The sequence below is a fragment of the Orbicella faveolata genome, unplaced genomic scaffold (genome assembly GCF_042242905.1).
Source record: "Orbicella faveolata isolate gen_17 unplaced genomic scaffold, um_ofav_v1 contig_12, whole genome shotgun sequence".
NCBI lineage: Eukaryota > Metazoa > Cnidaria > Anthozoa > Scleractinia > Merulinidae > Orbicella > Orbicella faveolata.
This window is the reverse complement of record NW_028301539.1, coordinates 3670889-3691475: the sequence shown is the minus strand read 5'-3', so window position 1 is coordinate 3691475 and position 20587 is coordinate 3670889. Positions and strand designations below refer to the sequence as shown.

At 39.8% G+C, this 20587-nt stretch overlaps 5 protein-coding genes across 5 annotated transcripts; 4 read left to right on the top strand and 1 right to left on the bottom strand.

Annotated features, from left to right (window-relative positions):
* Window positions 1–11: 11 nt before the first annotated feature.
* Window positions 12–3087, top strand: LOC110063610 (uncharacterized). The gene is made up of 2 exons (XM_020770601.2): window positions 12–1744; window positions 2115–3087. The coding sequence occupies exon 1, from the start codon at window positions 12–14 to the stop codon at window positions 759–761; it is 750 nt and encodes a 249-aa protein (XP_020626260.2). The 3' UTR covers window positions 762–1744; window positions 2115–3087.
* LOC110063605 (uncharacterized) lies at window positions 879–5833 on the bottom strand. The gene is made up of 3 exons (XM_020770596.2): window positions 5661–5833; window positions 4258–5262; window positions 879–2892 (listed from the first exon to the last, which is right to left on the bottom strand). The coding sequence occupies exons 1-3, from the start codon at window positions 5720–5722 to the stop codon at window positions 1554–1556; spliced, it is 2406 nt and encodes an 801-aa protein (XP_020626255.2). The 5' UTR covers window positions 5723–5833; the 3' UTR covers window positions 879–1553.
* Window positions 5834–5892: 59 nt separating this feature from the next.
* LOC110063609 (transmembrane protein 177-like) lies at window positions 5893–8619 on the top strand. The gene is made up of 2 exons (XM_020770599.2): window positions 5893–6814; window positions 8121–8619. Exons 1-2 carry the CDS (start codon window positions 5938–5940, stop codon window positions 8159–8161), a joined length of 918 nt encoding a protein of 305 aa, XP_020626258.1. The 5' UTR covers window positions 5893–5937; the 3' UTR covers window positions 8162–8619.
* A 741-nt stretch (window positions 8620–9360) lies between these two features.
* On the top strand, window positions 9361–10543 carry LOC110063608 (transmembrane protein 177-like). The gene has a single exon (XM_020770598.2). The coding sequence runs from the start codon at window positions 9376–9378 to the stop codon at window positions 10417–10419; it is 1044 nt and encodes a 347-aa protein (XP_020626257.2). The 5' UTR covers window positions 9361–9375; the 3' UTR covers window positions 10420–10543.
* A 1202-nt stretch (window positions 10544–11745) lies between these two features.
* LOC110063560 (transmembrane protein 177-like) lies at window positions 11746–15200 on the top strand. The gene is made up of 2 exons (XM_020770559.2): window positions 11746–12733; window positions 15016–15200. The coding sequence occupies exons 1-2, from the start codon at window positions 11833–11835 to the stop codon at window positions 15057–15059; spliced, it is 945 nt and encodes a 314-aa protein (XP_020626218.1). The 5' UTR covers window positions 11746–11832; the 3' UTR covers window positions 15060–15200.
* Window positions 15201–20587: the final 5387 nt, after the last annotated feature.

The window sequence follows — 20587 nt, the reverse complement described above, 5'->3', positions numbered from 1 at the left end:
AACAGAATCTCATGCGCATACTCATTGGTCAGCGGTACGCCTTCGGAAGTTCCGAAAGACAACGAGTTCAATTCCGACTATCTTCGGCCCAGCTCTTTGACGGCACATATCTCGTATTCAGGCTTCTCCGGTCAAAGGAAAGAAACAATATGGCGCCGGACAGAGCGCGTTTGAAGCATTTATGGAGTTTGGCCTTACAATGCGCGGAGGAGAATCCGGAATTGTCACGATTTTACGTGAACGAAGTTCTTTCAACAGACGACGGAATGAATGGTGTGGCAAAGGAATTTTGGATGAAATATTGTCAGCATTGTGGTGTTATATTTAAAGGTGACAACTGTCGTGTGAGGGTGCAGCCAAAACGACGAAGGCAAAAGAACAAGAAAACGGGCAATAACGAGGACAATTCTAGTAAACATTTGAACAAGAAGCAAGCATTAAAACTACCTCGCAATTTAAACCATGTCGGAGTATTTTGCAAGAATTGTGGAAGACAATCCTTCTACCCTGGCAGAACACGTGATCAAGCAACTCCGACTAAACGCTCGCGACCGTCTTCTGCAGCGAAACAAAACCTTAACACAACACAAGATACCACTCCTTTGTTGTCAAAGTCAGCGAAAGCAAGGAGAAGAAGTCGCACAGCCAAGCTCAAAGATATTTTGTTATCAGACGAAAGACAAAAGTCGACGGCGACAGCGTCTAGTCCTCAACTGAAGGATTTCTTGTCAAGTTTGGGTCATTCCATTTCTTTCTCATGACTTGGACAACATGGGGTTACCAGTGTCACTTAAGGTCAATCTGGATTGAAGACTTTACAGAGATAATTATGCAAACTTTGTGCAAGCACTTACTTGCAAGAACTCTGAAAATTGTCATACCAGTATGGCAAGATGACTTTATTGACTCCTTCATGCAATCATTAGTCTGGTAACAGGCACTCGCAAGTCGACATCTTCTTTGCTTAACATCATCTGAACATTGTTTAGGGCAGACACTCCTACCCCTCTGCCCCCCACCCCACCCCACTCCATCTCTCCTCATCACCCATGAGGATTTTCTCTTTCCCACTTTTTCATACATGTAGCTCATCACTGTTCAGATATGCATTTAGTCTTTATAGTTTGCTTGACTGGTACGTTAAGACATCAAAGATTTTTCAATAACTTATAACATTCAAGTTTTTTTGGTGCAAAAGAGAAAGGGGCACCACCAACCATATTGCAGGTAAAGCTCTTTACTTATTTATTAGTCCATGACATGGCGAGACACTGTGGCAAGAGTAACTTGTGCAATAATGATGCACAATAATGATGCACAATAACCATGGACATAAACATACTTAATAAGTGGTTGTTAACACTACACATAACGATTGCAGTTTGGGGTATAATTTTGTAATGCTTCCCCCCATTCCTAAATACAAAATATTCAAGAAAATAGAACTAGTTTCCAGGCTCAAAACTTTGCTTGTCTGATACAAATTGTCATTTTCTGTAACTTAAATTTTGTTTTAAGTGTATGACTTGTGTCTATATTGCATAAGAACAATATTATATAATTCCCCAATAAGTTTGTTCAAATTCTTTTTCTTCTCTTTCCTCGGTTACAGCAGTTGTAAACAAGTCTTCTGTCAGATATAGCAACAAATTTTCTCGCATATCTTGGACTCTGGACTGGACTGTAAGGAGATCTTTGTCTTCATAATGGCGAAACATATTATTTTCTGGGATAAAAAAGTGAGGTAAATGTTTGGCTTTCAAACAGGATATTAGTTCATCAAGAAGCCTTTTTAACAAGGTACATCGAGAGCAAGATTCTTGTGTTTGATCAGGCATTGACTCTAGCACCCAAAAAAGAACAGTTTTCAAATGATAAGAGGCAACAACTTTTGGTTCTTGCAAGTATTTTCTTCGCAGTGCTTTAAGTACCATTAAACTTTGCTTCTGCCATGGTTTAACGGCAGAACTGAGGAGCAGTTCTGCAGAACTGAAGCTGAATCGCCACTCTAACAGCTTGTTTGTGGTGAATGGATGTGGCTTTGCCAGCAAGTAGCATTGAAGACTTGAGATCTTCTCTACAAGCTTTTGATTAGGCCAATATCTTTTTCTTAGGAGCCATGCAGCTTTGATTTCTGTAGGGACATCACACAGTATGGCAGGTGCTATGTCTATAATTTGATTCTGCCAAGCAGTTGTACTTTGTGAACCCTGGATGACTGACAGTGTGTCAAAGAGTGCTCCTAATGCAGAATCAGGCCATGCTGTGGAATCAGGCCAAATGAGACAGTGAATGGGCTCTTTAAAGAAAATGGTCATAACTGGATAAAAATCATGGACATTTTTCCTCTTCATTCCAAGCTCAAGACCTCTGGAGCTTGTAAATTTTGTTCCCATCACATGTGACACTGCATACTCTACTCGTCGCTCAAACATCCTGACAAATTTATGCGAAAGGAACAGTTCTTCATTATGAATTTCATAAAGCATCGCCAGTGGGTCAAGTAGTTCCTCCAACACTGGGATGTCCTGTAATGTTATCTGTGTAGCATCCAGCACTTTCAGATTCACATACCCTGGATTTGGACCTTCTATAGAAACAAACTGTAATGCTTCAGTATCTCTTTCACTAGCAGTGACATCTGGCAAAATAAGCATGAAATCCATTTCCTGTGATATGTGTCCATCACTTGGGCACTCAGCTATGTGACAGCCTTCAAACATGCTTCCCACTGGGAGAACACATCTGTGGAGTTGGTTCAATATCCGCTGAACCTTTATTGCATCAAAGATTAACTTGTGTTGAGCCATGTTCAACAGCAGGAAGTTGTCATACTTGAACAGAGCCTTCTCCAGCTGTAGATGTTTTGAAGTCCTTTGTTGGTTGAAAAGCCTGAAAAATATTCAAATGCTAGTGAGCTCATCAAAAAAAGGCAGTTATCATTATATATCATAATAAATTATAATAAATTATATTATAAACAAGATTTATGATCTTTATGAATAATTATAAATAATTAATAATTTTAATTATTGGTATTAAAAAAATCTGCATATATTAGGATAATAAAATGTTGGTTGGTGTAAATTGAAGAATATATTAATTATTTAAAACAATTTTTTTAGCTTGTGTGGAACCTGATGATGCTCACTGATTTTCGTCACTGACAAAAAGGTGCAGAAAATCACTCCAGTGTACAGCTTATTGCAATGGTTCTAAAAATTATTAGTGATGTGTAACTGCCTGAACCTCAATATCTGGACTGCAGGTAGACTCCCTTTCCATTAGCTTGTCAGGTAAGAAGCGCTCTTATTCCTCTACTTTATTTTCACATCAATAGTTTTTGACAAATTAAGGCAAAGGAGGGCCCTTTTTGTAGTCTGCAGAATATCAAACCATGTGTGAAACTGTGCAACAGAAATTATTATAATATTATTGCATATTTGCAAAAGTGGATGCATCATTGCCTTCTGTGCACCTGACTGCAATTGATAAAAACTATTTGTGACAAAACTGCGGTGACTTTAAGGTATAACTGAATGTTGACCCATTTGTTGGCAGTTTTCATGAAAGTAATGTGTAAATTAAAATGTAAAGGGATAAAAATAGGAAATCAAGCATGTTTTAAGTACTTAATTTTTCTACATCATGTAAAAATAGCATCTTATTTTGAGGTGGAGTACAAAAGACACACTAAGTGACAAACAATGGAGAAAATTGTATGGTTTATTTACAGTCATCATTGGAGCTAAGAAAATTAGAGTTACTGTATTTTATATTTTTACCACATACCTTCTTTTACACATTCATTTATTAGAAAGCACATTACAGAACAGCTATTGATGAATATTTTATTGTTTCCTGTAAATTATAAGTGCTATAAATTATAACAACTTTCATTACTTTTAAACAAACTGCAGCACTGTTTGAACAAAATCATCATCAATTGTTTTTGAGCATTTAACTTGAAACAACTCAGAGGGAAGATAAGCCAACATGTTTCTTTTTACTTTTTTCACCTGTCTACAAGTACTACTGATGTCATCTGGATCAAAACGCTGCAGCAGATTAACAATTGGGAGAAAAAAGTGAGGCAAATTGTTGTCATTCAAGAAACTAACAAGTTTGTCCAGCAGGCAAACAAGCAGTTCTCCTCTACCCATATCTTGTCTCTCGGATAAAGGAGTTGATTCTAAATGCCAGAAAAATACCATCTTGATTACAAAAGAGGACAAGATTTGAGATTTGTGAAAATACTTTTCCTTGATAGCTTTTAGAACTACTATACATTGCCTCTCTTTTGGTCCAGTTTCCATGAAAAGTAAATATTCTGCCAGCCCAAAGGTCATTTGAAATGTCATTACACTCTCATCTATCGGTTCTTCCTCATCCCACAGAGGATGAAGATAGCAAGGGGCTTCTGCAACATCCTGTACAGTTTTCTCACTTGGCCAGTATCGCTGTCTTTGGAGCCAGTTCATCTTGGCATCGGCAGGCCAGTCACATTCCAAAACAAGATGAACTTTGAAAATCCTGGAGGGCCAAGATGGTGAACTCCAGTTTGTAAGATTAACCCACAGCATTTGAGCATTTGTCATTGCATCTCCTGACCATGAGTCGGGATCTAGTGGCAACATACCCAAGTGTTCAGTGATAGGCTTTAAAAATGACACATCAATGGATGCCTGAAGTCCTTCACTGTTTTTTTCTGCATCACACCTAGACACCATTTCCATACCACCCGGCTTTTGCACAAGAACCTTCTTCAGAGAATTCTGGATTTTCTCCTCCATGGCTTCCATAAAGTTTCTCTTCAAATAAAATCCATCTTCACACTTTTTTAGAAAGCTATCACTTAAATTTGGCACTTTGTTTTTAATACCAATGTACTCGGACTCTAAGGTTGATGGGCTTGAAAGCTTCACAAGCACTTGATGCGGTTGTTCATCAAGCGGCATATACTGAAGAGCTCCTGGGGACTCCCAAGCCATGGGTGTTGGTAGACGAACAAAGAAGTCAAATTCAACTCCATACCCTTTGCCATTGTTGAAATTCTTTGGAAGAAAGCAACCTTCAAATGCACTTCCAATAAGCACACTTTCAGTGTCTTCACCAAAACACTTGACAGCACTTAAGATTGTTTGATCATGGAAGAGAATAAGGACTAAGAAGTCATCATACTGCCTTAGTGCCAGTTCAAGTTGTAAAGGAGGTGTTTGAAAGAAACTTGCCATGTCCCAAGGTTTTCCATTCTGTACAAGCCTGAAGATATATATGTGATATATGATAAAGGCATTTTTAATAGGATTCTTTGAAGATCATTAGCTTTCTGTTTGTTTTGCTTGCCTTGCCAGCTTTTCTTCCTTCTGTGATTTCTCCTTTTTTTATCCCCCCGGGCCCCTCCCCTAGATCTGCCACTGATTTTGAAACCTTAAGAACGGGAGCGCTCCAGGAATATTGCCTCCTTTTTTGTATTCTCTCTCCCACTTCCCATATCCTGTTCTTCCAACTCCCAGACATTCAATAAAAAAATTGAAAACTGAAATACTGCAAATTTTTCGCCCCTCAGATATTCTGCCCTCCCTCACACACCACTAACAGAGCAGCCCTTAAGATTAGAGTGGCAATCATGCTGAACAAAGACTCTGATGAATACTTACCAATAAATAATGGCAATCAACAATGGAGCAGCAACAAATGTGCATATCACTGTCAGAAACATGATAAAAATTGCTTCACGCCACGTAAGGCGATAACATCAAAAACACAATCAAATTCAATTCCTTCAAATTGAATTTTCTCCTAATTAAATTTGCGGTGAACTCGGCCGGAAGTATCGGAGTTAGATTGGGCTCTAATCTCGTTCCCATTGCCTATCGGATCAAACGGTAAAACTCCGCCATTCTCTTTGCCGCAATTTGCGTCTGTTCTTCGAAAATGTCTTCTATTTTTCTTCGAGTTGCTGTTGGCGTGACAGCGGGAACTTTGTTTTGTTTGAAGGCAGTACCACATGTTTTTCCACATGAGTACGTTAAAAGAGTGATGGAACTGAAAGTTGGCAGTACCGAGGTAGAAGTCCCTGCAAGATGTAAGGAGCAACTCGCAAGAATAGCTCCTAAACTTGGAATTAACGATAATCAAGAGAAAATCGCCTTCTTCGTCTGCAAATCTCTCTTTCCCATGTCAGCTGGAGCCACGTGGCTTCCAAATGGCGCCGTCATAGGAGTTCCTTTGACTTTCTTTTTCAAACAAGAGGAAGACATTGCAAGATTCCAGCAAGTCCGACATAAAGACGGAGAAGTCCCTTTCTACTTACGAGGCAAGATAGGCAGTAAATTCAAAGACACACTACTTTTGTCGGATGATAGTATAGCATTCCTTATAGGCCATGAACTGAGTCACATCAAGAGGATTGATTTGGCCTCTCAAGTCTTTTTAGCACCTTCATGGCTGTATATAACATTTGAAGTAGCAAGCAGAACTAGAAGACTGGTACCTAAAGCTCCAGTCATTGTGGATGGCATTTTAAAAGTCGGGTTTTGTTTGACCAGTTATTTTTGTTACTGGAGAGCACAGCGTTATCTTAACCATTATCAAGAATTCAAAGCAGACGAAATGTCTGCGAGAATTGACCCAGACATGGCTGTCGGTGGTGTGGATTGGATGTTGAAGACAATGAGGTTTAACTCTTTTATGAGATACATACATGAGAGAGGTACTTCTAGAGTGCAATCATCAGGCCAAGGCTACACTCATCCAAAGCTATTGGACAGACTGAGGAAACTGGAAGTGATAGTAGACAAAACAATGAAAGGTGCATGTTAGTGCGGTTGCATTGGTGCTAATACAATTCTCCCATAGGCACACACAGAAACACATTATGAATTAGAAAACAGTCCTAAGAAAATACGCAGGCTGATTGTTTAAAAATCGTGTTTCTATATTTCAATGGAAACGTAGGAGTAGCATGAGCTGTTGACATTATGATGGTGCGAGCAAAGCGAATTTACATTTTGATGATCCAAGTAAACAAGCTGTTTTTGCGGTGTTTTCTAAACGAAATAGAAAACACGTTCTCTGTGTTTCTATCAAGTTATAGAAACACTCATGAAAGTTTGGGCAAACTCAAAAAAGCTGTGGAAACATTTGCCGGCGGCTCCTGTTCGCACAGCATTTCTCATTCTCCCATACTTCCACTTGTGTTTCTATAACTTGATAGAAACACGGTACATGTTTTCTATTTCTTAAATATGGTGCTTCTATGTGTTATGGAGCATGCAGCCCCCTGTAGGCGTTTCATTAATGTTTTCAGCGGGAGGACAACCATATTTAACAGGTGGGCAAAACTTTTTTTAATGTAAGTTCTTTTTATGAAAAAAGTTCCTCTAAATGGTCAAACCAGGTGGACAAAATTGTCCTCACAGCCGGTCAATTTTCCCAGTGCCTGGCCCTCAGTGAAACCCCTGATAGCCTATGTATGGACAACTGTGCTCACTACATGCGTAGACACATTTTTACACCTCGTGCATGGGTGTCTGCTTACAGGAGGTCCAGCTGTAACTTTCTAGGAAATACAAAACAATAGTCTATTTAAAAACATGCAGTCACATATTTATGAGATGGAAATTGACTTTGACAACCACCTTCATACCCCAATAACAGATTGAGACATGTTTAGGGAGAGGGGTGTTAATAGAGATAGGTCCTTTCTCAATTGAAAAGGCAAGAGTGTGGAATGAAGGTGGGCTAAAAATATGTCATACTTGGCATCTCTAGACATTTGCCTGCATAAACAGATTTGTCTCTCTATGCCTAACCCATACCCTCTGACTAACTTTGCAGATTCAATGTGAGAATCATGTACTGACAATTTACTTAACTTGGAGTCAGTGTGCTCCAGATTCACAACCAAGAAACCATAGGGAAACTGTGCATATCACCATTATAGATCTGCTGCCAATGTTACACAGATCAATCATCCTTTTTTGCAAAGGGGAAATAGTGACATTTTTTGTAGATGTTAAACTGTGGTTGTAAGTTGCAAATAATGGTATATGAGGTAGCATCATGTATTGGTGATCTTTGTGCTCAATTTTGTTTTTCTTTTAATTCCTTTGCAGGAAATAGAGTCCTTCATGATGGGGAAACTGCAATGTCATAGTGGCTGGACTCATGAATTGTCCTTTCCAGCAGTCTTCCATGAATAACCATCCTTGAATTCTTTTTTCCTTCGATAGATTGATTTTTTTCAATAGCTTGTGAGTCAACATCTTTATCTTGGAAAGGGCGGCAATAGTCAACAATACATTTTTCTTCTGCCAAAAATAACTTATTTAATAGCAGAAAAAAGAGATTATCTTGATTGAGAAATCTAATTTTCATCCAGTGCAATATGGTGGTTTTCCATGTTGTACTAGTTAAGGTGTGCAAGAGCATCAGTTAAATATCCTCAGTTGAAAGGTTTTTTCAAATGTCTCTTACATTCAGAAGAAGAATAGTACATTTGCTAAACAATTTTGCCTATAAAATTTTGACTTCTCCAGTTTAATAGTTTTGTGCAAATAAAGGTATTGTGTTTGCTTGATGGGCGTGAAATAAAATTCTGATAAAATTCTGTTATTGCTGACTCTTGAATATTTTCTTTTCAAATATTATCAATCACGCTTTGTATCATACCAACTCTCCTGGTTCCAAACCAGATCTCTCGATTTACTCCTTAAATACAGAGAAAATGTATTTTGTTTCACTCCACTGTCACATTTAGGATACTTTTGTGGGTAATTTAGAACATTTACTTATCCTGAATTGTTATTCATCTCCTGCCCTCAACCTAATTGCCTGAGGATCAGGCTGAAAAGGGCAGGAGTTAACTGACATTCCAGGCTAGATGTTTACTGAGTTAATCTGAAAATTTCCAGATCTCCTCCTTCTATTTTGTTAGCTTTTTTCAAACATCAAGAGAGTGTCTTCACACAAAATAGGCAAAATTTGATATTTGGTCCACAGACTTTGGCCATAAATACAGATTATGCAAATTATTGGTTCACTTCTTGATGGCAGTATGATTTCTTTTATTTTATTCCCCCAAAGCATCACAGCCACACTAAAATAGTTATGACATATTGAAATTAAGACGTGGGATGACCTCCTGGTATGACGTTATTTCTTTTAGGTTGTTGACATCTCTGACACTGGTTTCTCATTTGTTCAATGTTATTCTATCCTGCATATTTCAGCATAGACCTTTCCAAAGCCAGTGGTGCCGAATTGAGGTCAGGGTTGACAAAAATACAGCAAATGTAGGAAATTGTACCCCACAACCTCACCCTGGTACTATTGTTCGTACGCACTGAAGTGGAATGAGGGAAAGGTGCAATGAAACATGAACAAACACGTTTGATGACATTTTGGCCTCAACATACAGTCATTTTGGACAGGGACCTTATCTCGTTTCCAGGTCTCCGCTATTTTTCCAAATCCAAGATGGCCGCTTTCGAAAGGATAATTCGGGGTTTCGTTCGTCTTGGGATAGGAGGGCTGTTCCTCGTCAGGGCCTCAGGCGAATTGTTTCCGCAAATTTGCAAAGACTTTAATGGTCTCAAAGACGAAAGCGGAACCTTAGTCGAAGTTCCTGATCGCTGTCGTGAACAATTTACCGAGGTGGCCGTGAAATTTGGTTTGAAGAACGCAGACAAAGTGAGCTTGTTTGTCAATCGGCATTTCTATGCAGTGTCGGCCGGTTCAAATATACTTCCGGGTGGTGCCGTTATTGGGTTGCCAAGGTGGTATCTATATCAAACTAAAAAGGATGTTGAAAATTCGGGACTTAGATTTGGCAGAGATGTGAGCTGGGATTCAGAAGTTGGTGTGACTGTGACTGAAAGTTTTATTCCAACTCAGGAAATGATCGCTTTCACTATTGGCCATGAGCTGGCTCATATTGATCAGCATTTAAATTTCAAGCTGTTTTTCACGTGTGTCCCACCATTATGGCTGTACTTGACATACAGAGTTGCAAAATGTACGGGAAGAATTTTCAAAGTGCATGTTGTGTTGGATGCTCTACTGAAACTTTGCATCTTTGGATTGAATTATCAAGCTTACAGAATTGTTGAGCGAAAGTTGACTCATCTTGCTGAATTCAATGCTGATGAAATTTCTGCTAAGTGTGATCCACACATGGCAAAAGGTGGTGTAGATTGGTGTACAACAACACTGAAACGAAACGTCATCCAACGTGTACTGCTTGGAGAACGAGGAAAACAGATTTACTCAGAGGAAGGAAATGACCTGCAATGCACAGCAATATCCAGACATCCACAGTTGACTGAGAGGCTACACAAAGTGAAAACCATCTTTGACACTCTGTCAGATTCAAGTTTGATAGAAGAGCCAGAAAACAGCAATACTGCAAATTAGTATTGTTACCAATGAATAATGATTGGCAGAGTATTTTGCCAGGGTATTTTGCAGAACGCCCAAGGCACTGTTTGCTTGCATTAAGTTACACTCGTGTTTGTGTGTGGTTAGCGTCTGTTTGTTGAAAAGGGCCAAATACACTATAATGCTGTCCTTTAAAGTTACATAATAGCTATAATGCTAACCGCAAGCAAACATGAGTGGGACTAATGACCAGCAAACGGTGCATTTGGAGATTGGCATTCTGCATTTGGTAGACAGCATTCTGCAGTGGAAACAATGCCTTTTCCACAGCATGAATACTTACAGCCCATGTGATGGTGTGATCCAAATCAGTAGTCAAACTTGATCACCTGATTACAGATGAATGATCATGCTTACAAGAGGAAAAGCTAAAGAGGAAGGGCAATTATTTTGAGAAGAATGAAAAGTGATGGTGAATACTGACTGAAGTGAAAGTACAATAAATAAATAAATAAATAAATTTTAGTCATAATGCAATCAAGAGCAAATGTGGGATTAGAAATAAATGAAAATTGGGGCATTTACTGTTAGCCATGATAGTGGTAGAGATTTGAATTTATTGTCGTCAGTTTTTTCAGGGTCTTTTGATTACCAAACAAGTTTACTGCAAGTGGTCAGTGTAAAGTACAGACTGCACAATGTAGACTGCAGGCCAGGGGTAAAATGCAGACTGCAGACCAGGGGTAAAATGCAGACTGCAGACTGTAGAATTTTTAACTCAATCAGGTTACCATTTCTATTATTGAGAGCAAGTGACATTCAGTCTTACCAAGGTGATAATGTGTAGACTTTCACTGTGAGTAGCCCAAACAATCTTGTTTATGGTAATCACTCAATAACAGAAATATTACAATATACACTTAAAAAGCCTGCAGTCTGCAGTCTGCAATTTACTGTCCCACAATAACCCAGAATTAGTATCACCCAACTAGTGGACTAATGCAAATCCTGCATTTTAATTGGCTATGCTACTAGAGGACTATTAGTAATAGTCCTCGAGTAGCGAAATTGGCGCAATCAAGCTTGGCACTTTCTTTTGTTTTATTCCCAAATAACTATTTCTTCAACTTGCATTTGCTAACTTTATTATTACCTTTTCTGTCCGACTAGTTGGGTGATACTAAAACAATTAGACCCTTCGCCCTCAAAAGCCATGGGTCAATAGCCCATTCGGCTTCGCCTCATGGGCTATTGACCCGTAGCCCTTGCGGGTTGCGGGTCTAATTGCTAATTGGCACTCAGGTTCTCATCGGGCAAGCTCGCTATCTAAAAGCCTGGGACGAGGATGTGATTAACCCAGGTTCCCCTCGGCCAATCTTTGCGAAGCTCGCCATTTTGATTTTTTTCGTGGCATGTGGTACTGTCCTAGAAGTAAATCTCTTGGCAGGCATGGGCAGCTTACCTGAAGCACTTACCAAAGTTGCCAACCAGCTCATTGCCATATCCGTGGGTTTAGGTATTGGTGGACTTTTTGTTTACAAGAATGCGGCCAATGTGTTCCCTAATCAAGTGTGCAAACCCATCGTGGCTTTGAGGGAAGGAGATGATAGAAGCTACGTGAAAATTCCCGAACGCTGTAAAACACAGTTTAATGAGGTCCTGACGAAGTTTGGCTACAAAAACAACGACAAAATCACTTTGTTCATAAATCAAGGAGTGCACCCGATTTCGGCGGGTTCTCCATCTTTTCCAAACGGAGCAGTTGTGAGCCTCCCAAAGTGGTACATTTTTGAGAATCACGAGGACGTAGAAAAGTGTGGAATAACTTTCCAAGGAAGAGATATCAAGTGGGACTCGGAACTGGGTATTATGATTAAAGAGACTTTGTTACCCACAGATGATATGATAGCTTTTTGCATTGGTAACGAGCTCGCCAAAATCCAACGGCTGGATTATATGGCCATCAATGCGTTCATGGCACCGACATGGTTGTACACGACATTTAGGATAGCTTATGCTACCCCAAGGCTGGTTAAACTCCATGCAATTTTAGATTTTATCCTCAAGCTTTGCATTTTGAGAATGAGCTATCTTTGTTACAAGCAAGTCAATGGAAAGTTCTACCATGATGTAGTTTACAAGGCAGACTTGACCGCTGCAAAGTGTGAGCCCAGGATGCTTCAAGGCGGCATTGATATGTTCTCCAAAAAGCTAGAGCTCAACCGAATTCGACGTAGGTTGCTTGGAAAGAAGGGAAAGCACTGTTTCACTGAGGAAGGAAATGACATCGAATCCTACTTGTACCCACTGATGACAGAAAGGCTTGAGAGGCTGAAGGCAATAAACACAGGTATTACATTAACAGAAACGCATGTAACTTCCTAATCATACAACAACAAGCACTTGATGACTGGCCTCAAGGGAAACAGTGAGTTTTGTTTCCTGGGACCCTCAGTGTTCCCTGAGACGAAGCCGAGGGGAAGATCAAAGTCAAGGGGAAACAAAACTCACTGTTTCTCATGGGGCCAGTCATTAGGTGTTTTTTTTAATACCTTCCAACTCAAAAATAGGAAATACTGCAAAAAAAAGTATTTGCTTGATGCCAGCTGGCACAACAAATTAGCTGCAGTTTCAAGGTGCTTGACCTGATCACATACGGGTGGAACATTCAAGTTATCATTCCCTAGGGAGTTTGTGTTTTTTGACCCACGACACTGACACATTCTCCAATTGGAAAATATATTTGAGTTGGGAGGTATAACAATGAAGTTTAGTTAGGGTAGCCTGAATTGCAGCCGTTTCCTTTTGCTGCTGTCTCTGTGTCTCTTGAAAATAAAGGAGCAGATGCTGTGGCTGATATTTAGGTCATGATGAGGGATGTTTACTCAGAACACCCAAATCAGAGTCAGTCACTAAGATCCTTAAAAAGGGAAAATCTGATTTGGATCTTTCCAGTTACCAAGACAATTGAAGTTCATGACCTTGCAAGGCATGATAGTATACACGGGGAGGGACTTCATGCCTTTTAGGGGTTAAAAAAGTGTGTTCAGCCATGAAAGGTCCACAGCCGCAGCTTTCCTGGTACCTTTTAGGGTATTGAGCTGAAAAAAATGGCAAGAGATATTTGGCAATCAACTGACATTTGATATATTGCCTCAGTTACACTTAGAATTCACAACTCATCAATGAAAGAGTGCACATTCAGTTAATGTGATGTTTTAGAATTGGTGCCTCTTGGGGATGAAAAAAGTTTTGAGCCACGCCCACAAAACAGGATCTTAGTACCTCTTAGGATTTTTTTTCAAAATTTCTGACCAGCACCCACATACTTTTTATATGGGAGCTTTCTCCAGGATAATATACTGTGAAATGACATGGATCCAGTTTACAGATGTCTGTAACCCAAGCTATAGTGTTCAGAAAGTTTAAAAGTAGATGTGAAAACCGCATTGTATTAGTGAAAATCGTGCATCTCCAGAGCTACCTGTCCCTGTACCATGGCTCCACCAGCTAAGTGGAACAGGTGGCTCTGTGGGCAAGGATGACTAATCCTTTGCTTATTAGCCCTAGCGTTTGTCAGTGTTAAGGTGATTCCTTAGTATTGCATTGCGCATCCCTACTGGGCATGATTTTCGCGTCATTAGCGCACGCACATGAGCGTGTGCGCGTACAAAATGTAAGAGATTTCCCTCAAACTAAGCTCGATAGCGAAGTAAATGCTCCTTTACTCTTAAATGAGCAAGGTGACCCCCACTTTTTGTTTCATAATTTCAATGAGAAAAAAAACCTCAATAACTAAGAGAAAAATTGGCCGAAATTTATGGCTACTTTTTTGGCAAATGAAATAAATACTACAGAGGGAGACATAATGGGTGCAACAGTGCATGTCCAAATTATGTTTCCTTTAAAGGAGAAAAAATGCAGGGTATTTAAAGACATTTTTTCTGGGACATAGATGAATAAACAATCAACGAAAGTCAAACTCTGTGTGACATAACACGCTGCATTGAAAAACAATCAAGCTTATTAATTTTGTTGCACACGGAGGTTACCAAAAGTCACCCAAATAACTGTATTTGTCAGCATTGTGGCGTGAAAACAAGCACGGTGACCCCCTCTTTTTATTACGTTTTTAATATCTCCTTGTCCTGTAACAACAGCATACCAAGTTTCATCAGAAATCTACGGCAGAGTTCTTTTACTAGGGAATCACCTTAATGATACTTCTGGGTGTAGAGCAACATAGTACAGTATCGTGTCTTCAATGCCTAAGAACGCAACACAGAAAACCTTATCCAACACAGTGGGGCCTCCCATAAGTGGATCCTAGACAACTTTTGCACAGAATAGTATTTATGGGGTGGTAGCTAAGAAATACTTGCCCAGATTAACTTAAAAATTTCCAAAGTGGAAAAGTGGTGCAATACCACCAGCAGAGTTCTTACATTGGATTAGTGATAAGAGACCAGTCTGTCAGGATAGGAAATCCAGATTAAAATGGATTTTCTCTTTACAAATTGCCTTATATTACTTTCATATGTAATTCCAAAGAATTTGTTGATACATCAAGGCAATAACATCAACAACTTGCAGCTATATCAAATAATTTTTGCTTTTATTATTTATTTTTAGGATCAACCAGTGTATCCAGTGATGAGCTGCTCAATGACAGATGAAGACAATCGTCTGTTAAAAGTCTTGTTCTTATCTTGTGATGTGATGTTTCACATTTCATTTGTCATCTCATTACACAGTGCAAGAAAATAAGTTAAATGATGTTAAAATTTTTAAATAAATTGATCATTTGGTTGCTCAAATGGGGAGTTGTTGATCACACAAATAAAAGCCAGACAATACACTTTATGTTGGCACAGTAACAGCCTACCTCCTGTGATTTCCTCAGAGGTTAGAGCAATCAGCTAACTAACAAACAAACAATTTAACAAACAGAAATAGAAATTGAAACTCGGAAGTAACTTTGTAAGATATTGGGTTTAGTTAGTGTACGTTGGACTACGATAGTGACAGTGTTTCTGGATGGGAAATAGCTAGTCTAGGTTAGGGTAAGAGTTTTTGGTGCCTAGTCTAGAATAGGGTTGCAAACTCAAGCTGATCGTGATCTAGTATAAGGTTAGGGTTTCAGTGTCTCAGCAGCACACCCCCACCTAAAGATTTACATTGTTCTTCCCCCTCTGATTTGACTCCCTTTGCCTATTTTGGACCTTTCTTACAATAACAAACTGAACATGATTCATTTTACAACTGCTAACCATGACAGAGGACTTGGGTTAAAATGTTTTCACCATTTGAACATGTCACCCTAATAGTTAGGCTAGAGCACCCTGGCAGCAGTAGCAGCATTACAACTTCAACGGTCACCTTGCTATGAGGAGCACCCCAGAGGATGGGGAGGGGGGGAGTACTTGCGTACTGTGTACTCCAGTATGGTAGTGCTGGCAAGTTATGACTGCTTTGTAAGGTTTCCAATGTGAGGACTTTTTTCGTTTTGCTGAAAGATTGAGGCTTACTAAAAGCACGACCCAGAGTACTCATACTTGTGTCAAACAATTCTATCAGTTTGATTTTACAAATTCAAACCACCTAAAAAATGTATTTAGCACTGTTGTGCTAATTGGGGACACTAAATAAATAAACAAACATTGTAAATAGACCATAAACTATTAGCAATCCCAACCGATGGGAGGCTGACTAGTTAGGTATTCACAGTTGAGGTCAGTACTACCGTGGGCTAATCCAGATAGAGATAGGGTGGAGGAACCAGGGACCTTCAGATGTCAAATCCAGCGCCCTAAGCCACTCCGCCATGCCGCCTCCTCATAGGAAACAATAGAGAAAGAAGCCTGGTGTTTCGTCCCCTTCACAAATGCATGGAAGAGCATGCGCTTACAAAATGTTATAGCTAAAATTTTAAGAGTTACAAATTTTCGCCTACATTGCCTGGCAACAATTCTAAGAAAATCGTGATTCATCCGCCTTTCTCTCCCCTCCCTCCCAGCTGCCCCCTTTCCAACAAGTGTCACAGCTCGGTCTTTGTCTCACAGACTCAGTGTCTGTCCACTCGGCAGTCCCGGTTGTCACTGGTGAATGGCAGAAGTAGGATAATGGTGTGGGAGGGTGGGGAGATGGAGAAATCGAATCAACAGGGATCCCTCCAATTAGAAATTCTTTCCATTTTGACTTGTGATTCACGCATACGACATAGTGACCGCGGGCGTCTTGCCCACTTGCTCTGATAGAGCGTTTTGAGCTCGTTCAGAGACTCTTCTACATGAAATGAAAACGATCCAGTTGGAGCAAGAACTGGTCAGAACTCTGTTTAAAAAAAACACGGAAAATTCAACCTAGTGTGAAAAATTTAGTGTCCAGTTCGTAAAGGAAATTAATTTCAGCCCTGTTCAGCGAGGAAAAAATGTCCGCCGCGAAACGAATTTCGTCATAAAAATAAACGCATAGGGGTACGGGCACCTTCGGACTTGGGGGGAAGGGGGGGGGGGGGGGCGGAGACCTTCTTGCCCGACAAAATTAAGCAATGCCCGAATGCGTGAGTGTTAAACGCAGTCAAATTGCGTGAAAAAACAAAAACGTTCACAGAAAAAAGTTACATTGAAAGCTTTCATACTCAATGACCTCTATGAACAGTCTCAATCGAGTAAAATATCAAAGTTATTAAAAGAAAAAGTTCTTCCTTTCATGGCTTTCGTTGAGAGACCGGCTGATCAGCAATAGCGTGTGTTTCAAGATGGGGTGTCTGGAAAACCCGAATACACTGTAGCGAATAGCGAATAGTGTCGAATGGTGCGAATAGTCTCGAATAGTGCGAATAGTGGCGAACAGTCACGAAAAATGCCGAATAGTTGTCAATAGTCAATATAAACTAATATCCTGCTTTAATTAATTATCCAAATAAGCAATAGAATTTCAGTGAATTTATTACCTTTTCTTCTCCGGACTCAGGCTAAGGCTGTCCATCGCCGACATTAAGAAAACAGAAAACACAAGGATAACCTAATAAAGACGTATTTACGCTTTTGCAGCGGTTAAAACAGAAGAAATTACGTTTAGAAACACCTTTTGTCCTGATAAGCGTCTATGCTTTTTAGCAGGAAAATCCCATCCTACGTTGCTGCGAGGTCGACTGTGAGATACTGGGTACCCTATTTGCTACGATTTGCCACTATTTGGCACTATTCGCCACTATTCGAGACTGTTTGCCACTATTCGCACTATTCAAGACTATTCGCACTATTCGTACTATTCGCTATTCGGGACTATTTGCTGTTCGCTATTCGCGATCGCTATTCGTTATTCGGGTTTTCCAGACACCCCCAAAGAAAAATTCAAGAAAGAAATTAAAACACCCCGAACGGCTCTTTTTTCGGGGCTTCCACAAAAACGAAAGTCTTGGTCTTCGTTCGCTTTGATTCGTGTCCTTGTTTAGTTGATGGAAAATTGGGAAAGGAGATGATATCCTTATCGTGGATTTCCACGATACACATTTAAACGACTTGTAGCTAACAGAAAACCTCAGGTCACTTGACGGACAACAGACTCCCGGTCAGGCGTCTAATCACACAGATATTCATGAAAAAGTAAAACCTTTCTTTAGGAGTTTTGGAAATCACGCCAACAGCATTATTTTGAAATGTTTTCTCTCAAGTGTCGTTGCCCAAATCATGAACGTTTTGCACCGAAAAATTACGTAATTTTCGTGGCTGGGGAAGGGGGCGGGGGGGGGGGGGAGCGGCTGCAGCCCCCCTCGCCCCCCAGCTCGTGCGCCTATGATTAAAAGAAGAAAACAAGTGCGTCGCCACGCAAAGTTTAAACTACGTACTAGCTTTAATTGTTAGCTCTAGTAGCTTTACTGCTCTAACTTAAAGCGTGCATTTCTATATCTGGGCTGAAAAGGGTCTCCTTCCTACTTGCTTTCAGTTTTTCGTCTCGAAAATCGAGAAAACAAGCTAAATTAGAAGCAGCTTACATCGTGGGTGGTATAAAGTCGAACCTCTATTGAGCGGTCACTCTCGGGGACGAGACAACTGGCCGCTTAATAGAGGCGGCCGTTTAGTTCACCCGAAAACAGCGTTGGGCGTGGTCCAGTTTTCAGTTTATCAAATATAAGTACAAACAAATGCAAGTGGGGAAAAAGTAGGTCAATGATGGTTATAATACGGTCCATAACGTTAACAAAATCCAAAGAAACAATTACGTTTCCATATTGTCATTCTTTTACCTTCATCTGGCTAAAACGTCCAGCTTCAAATCTTCCTGGCCGTTTAACACAAAACAAAAGGTATAAAACAAAACAAAACTACTCTTGGGACGGCAAGAAGCTGGCCGCAGTCGGTTAATATAGGTGACCGTTGAATAGAGGTTTTTATTACAGTGTATAGCTGACAATGTTTCCTGGACTTTGGCCACTGGGGTTGGCCGCTTAATAGGGGGACTCTTAATAGAGGTTGACTGTATCTTACTTGTAATCTTTGATGTAAAGAAAGCTCTGCAGCTAATTAATTAATTTTTCAGGTCCTTAATGCTGTAACATGATATAATTATTCATTGGGTTACTAAATAAACAATGCTGTTTGATCAAGTGGATGGTGGTATTTGAAACATGTTTAAATCTTTGCTTATCTATAACTTGCAATGTTACAGCGAGAAGAGACAATTGTTGGTAGTAGCTCACCTTGTAAATGTACTTGTAGGGATTTGGCTCTGGGTCTTATCAGAAAGATTATAACTTCAAGTATCTGCTTATCAGTTGCATGGCTTGTATCCAAACATTATTGTTGCTGACACTATACTACTATCTTAGTATTGGGTTCAGTTTGAAAGGAATCGTGTCTGTTGGCAAATAACCGTAGCCATTACATCGTAAGATCATAAGCTTGGATCGAGCGTAAGCTGATATCAATCATTAAATTTGCTACTCCTTTCAAAGCGCCATCATTGTCTTGCAATTAGTTGCTTCAAGTTGCCAGTTGAATTACCTCCAATGAAAGGGTTATCACGGATTAGCTTTTCCTCATTTAATTTCCTAAGTGTGATCAAATAATAGTCACCATCGTCTCCCGAGACGAACGGCTGCCGACGATCAAATAATGAAAAAAAGTTGTGACCTATAATACCTCTCCGACCCCATGGTTCTGCTTATGAATTTTTTTAGTGTACATCAGTTTTTTTTTTTTTTTACGCAACTGTAATTTTGCCCGGGCTATATACCCTTGTTTATACATATGGCGGTCACCACATGTTTCTGTTCCCTTTTCAGTATATATGAACCACTGAAGTTTATCGTTTTCACCGGTCTTTAGTATTGCTAAGTACTGTGCTGAATACGTGCACTCCAACATGTTTCTGTCCAATTTCTTTAACAGTATAAAGATTTTTACCCATGTGTACTCGGCTGTTTCACCTACAAGAGTAACGAATTGTGAAAGAAGGTGGACAAAAAAATTCCCTTCAAATCTCCACTTCGTCATGAGAAGGATAAGGTTGACATCATTGACATATTAAAAAAACCAAGAGCAGATTTTGTTCTCTGTTTTAAGAAACTTAAGACTACCGAATATCATTTTACAAAGCCATGGTACATTGAACTTCTACGGAAAATCTTAGCGGGACGCGAGCTTTGCAACACGTGTAGTCTTTAGTCGTAAACACAGATAACCGCTGAACTTGCTACCTCTCCACGGTAGGCAAAACGTGAAACGTCTTTGTTTGTTCCTTGAACAAATGGATATAAATATAAATGAGCCCCGCGGCTACACTGGGTGACCAAAACATCACGTTAGATCCATATTTCCTGTAAACGCCAGTCTTAAACGGCGGATGAAGCTTGGTTTTGTGTAGTTTGCCAAACGCGCTATTTATAGTCACAACTTAAACGGTAATTCCTTTTTGGGTGCTTGATCGTAGCACAGCGTAAAGTGAAAAAGAAAAAAAACATTAAGGGCAAGCAAAAGTCGTAATTTCATATCACGAGCTTGAGTCTGACTTACATCAACGGCTTGGTTGTGGCAACAAAGAATCATAGTTTCTGCCCTTATTTGTTCAAATGTGGCCCTTGTAACTGAAGCTCTTTTCTACTGAGAGACACACGGGTTATTGTAACTTTATGCTTATGCCAATGAAAACAAATGAAACACTGTTCAACGGGAAATACATTATTATAAGTCAACACGCT

Excerpts from the sequence above, each read along its gene's own strand:
- LOC110063610 (XM_020770601.2), top strand. The coding sequence starts at position 12 with ATGCGCATACTCATTGGTCAGCGGTACGCCTTCGGAAGTTCCGAAAGA.
- LOC110063605 (XM_020770596.2), bottom strand. The coding sequence starts at position 5,722 with ATGTTTCTGACAGTGATATGCACATTTGTTGCTGCTCCATTGTTGATT. Across the intron at positions 5,263-5,660 it reads TTGATTGCCATTATTTATTG|GCTTGTACAGAATGGAAAAC; the intron begins GTAAGTATTCAT and ends ATATATCTTCAG. Across the intron at positions 2,893-4,257 it reads CTAAAAGCTATCAAGGAAAA|GCTTTTCAACCAACAAAGGA; the intron begins GTATTTTCACAA and ends AATATTTTTCAG.
- LOC110063609 (XM_020770599.2), top strand. The coding sequence starts at position 5,938 with ATGTCTTCTATTTTTCTTCGAGTTGCTGTTGGCGTGACAGCGGGAACT. Across the intron at positions 6,815-8,120 it reads AGTAGACAAAACAATGAAAG|GAAATAGAGTCCTTCATGAT; the intron begins GTGCATGTTAGT and ends ATTCCTTTGCAG.
- LOC110063560 (XM_020770559.2), top strand. The coding sequence starts at position 11,833 with ATGGGCAGCTTACCTGAAGCACTTACCAAAGTTGCCAACCAGCTCATT. Across the intron at positions 12,734-15,015 it reads GCTGAAGGCAATAAACACAG|GATCAACCAGTGTATCCAGT; the intron begins GTATTACATTAA and ends ATTTATTTTTAG.
- LOC110063608 (XM_020770598.2), top strand. The coding sequence starts at position 9,376 with ATGAAACATGAACAAACACGTTTGATGACATTTTGGCCTCAACATACA.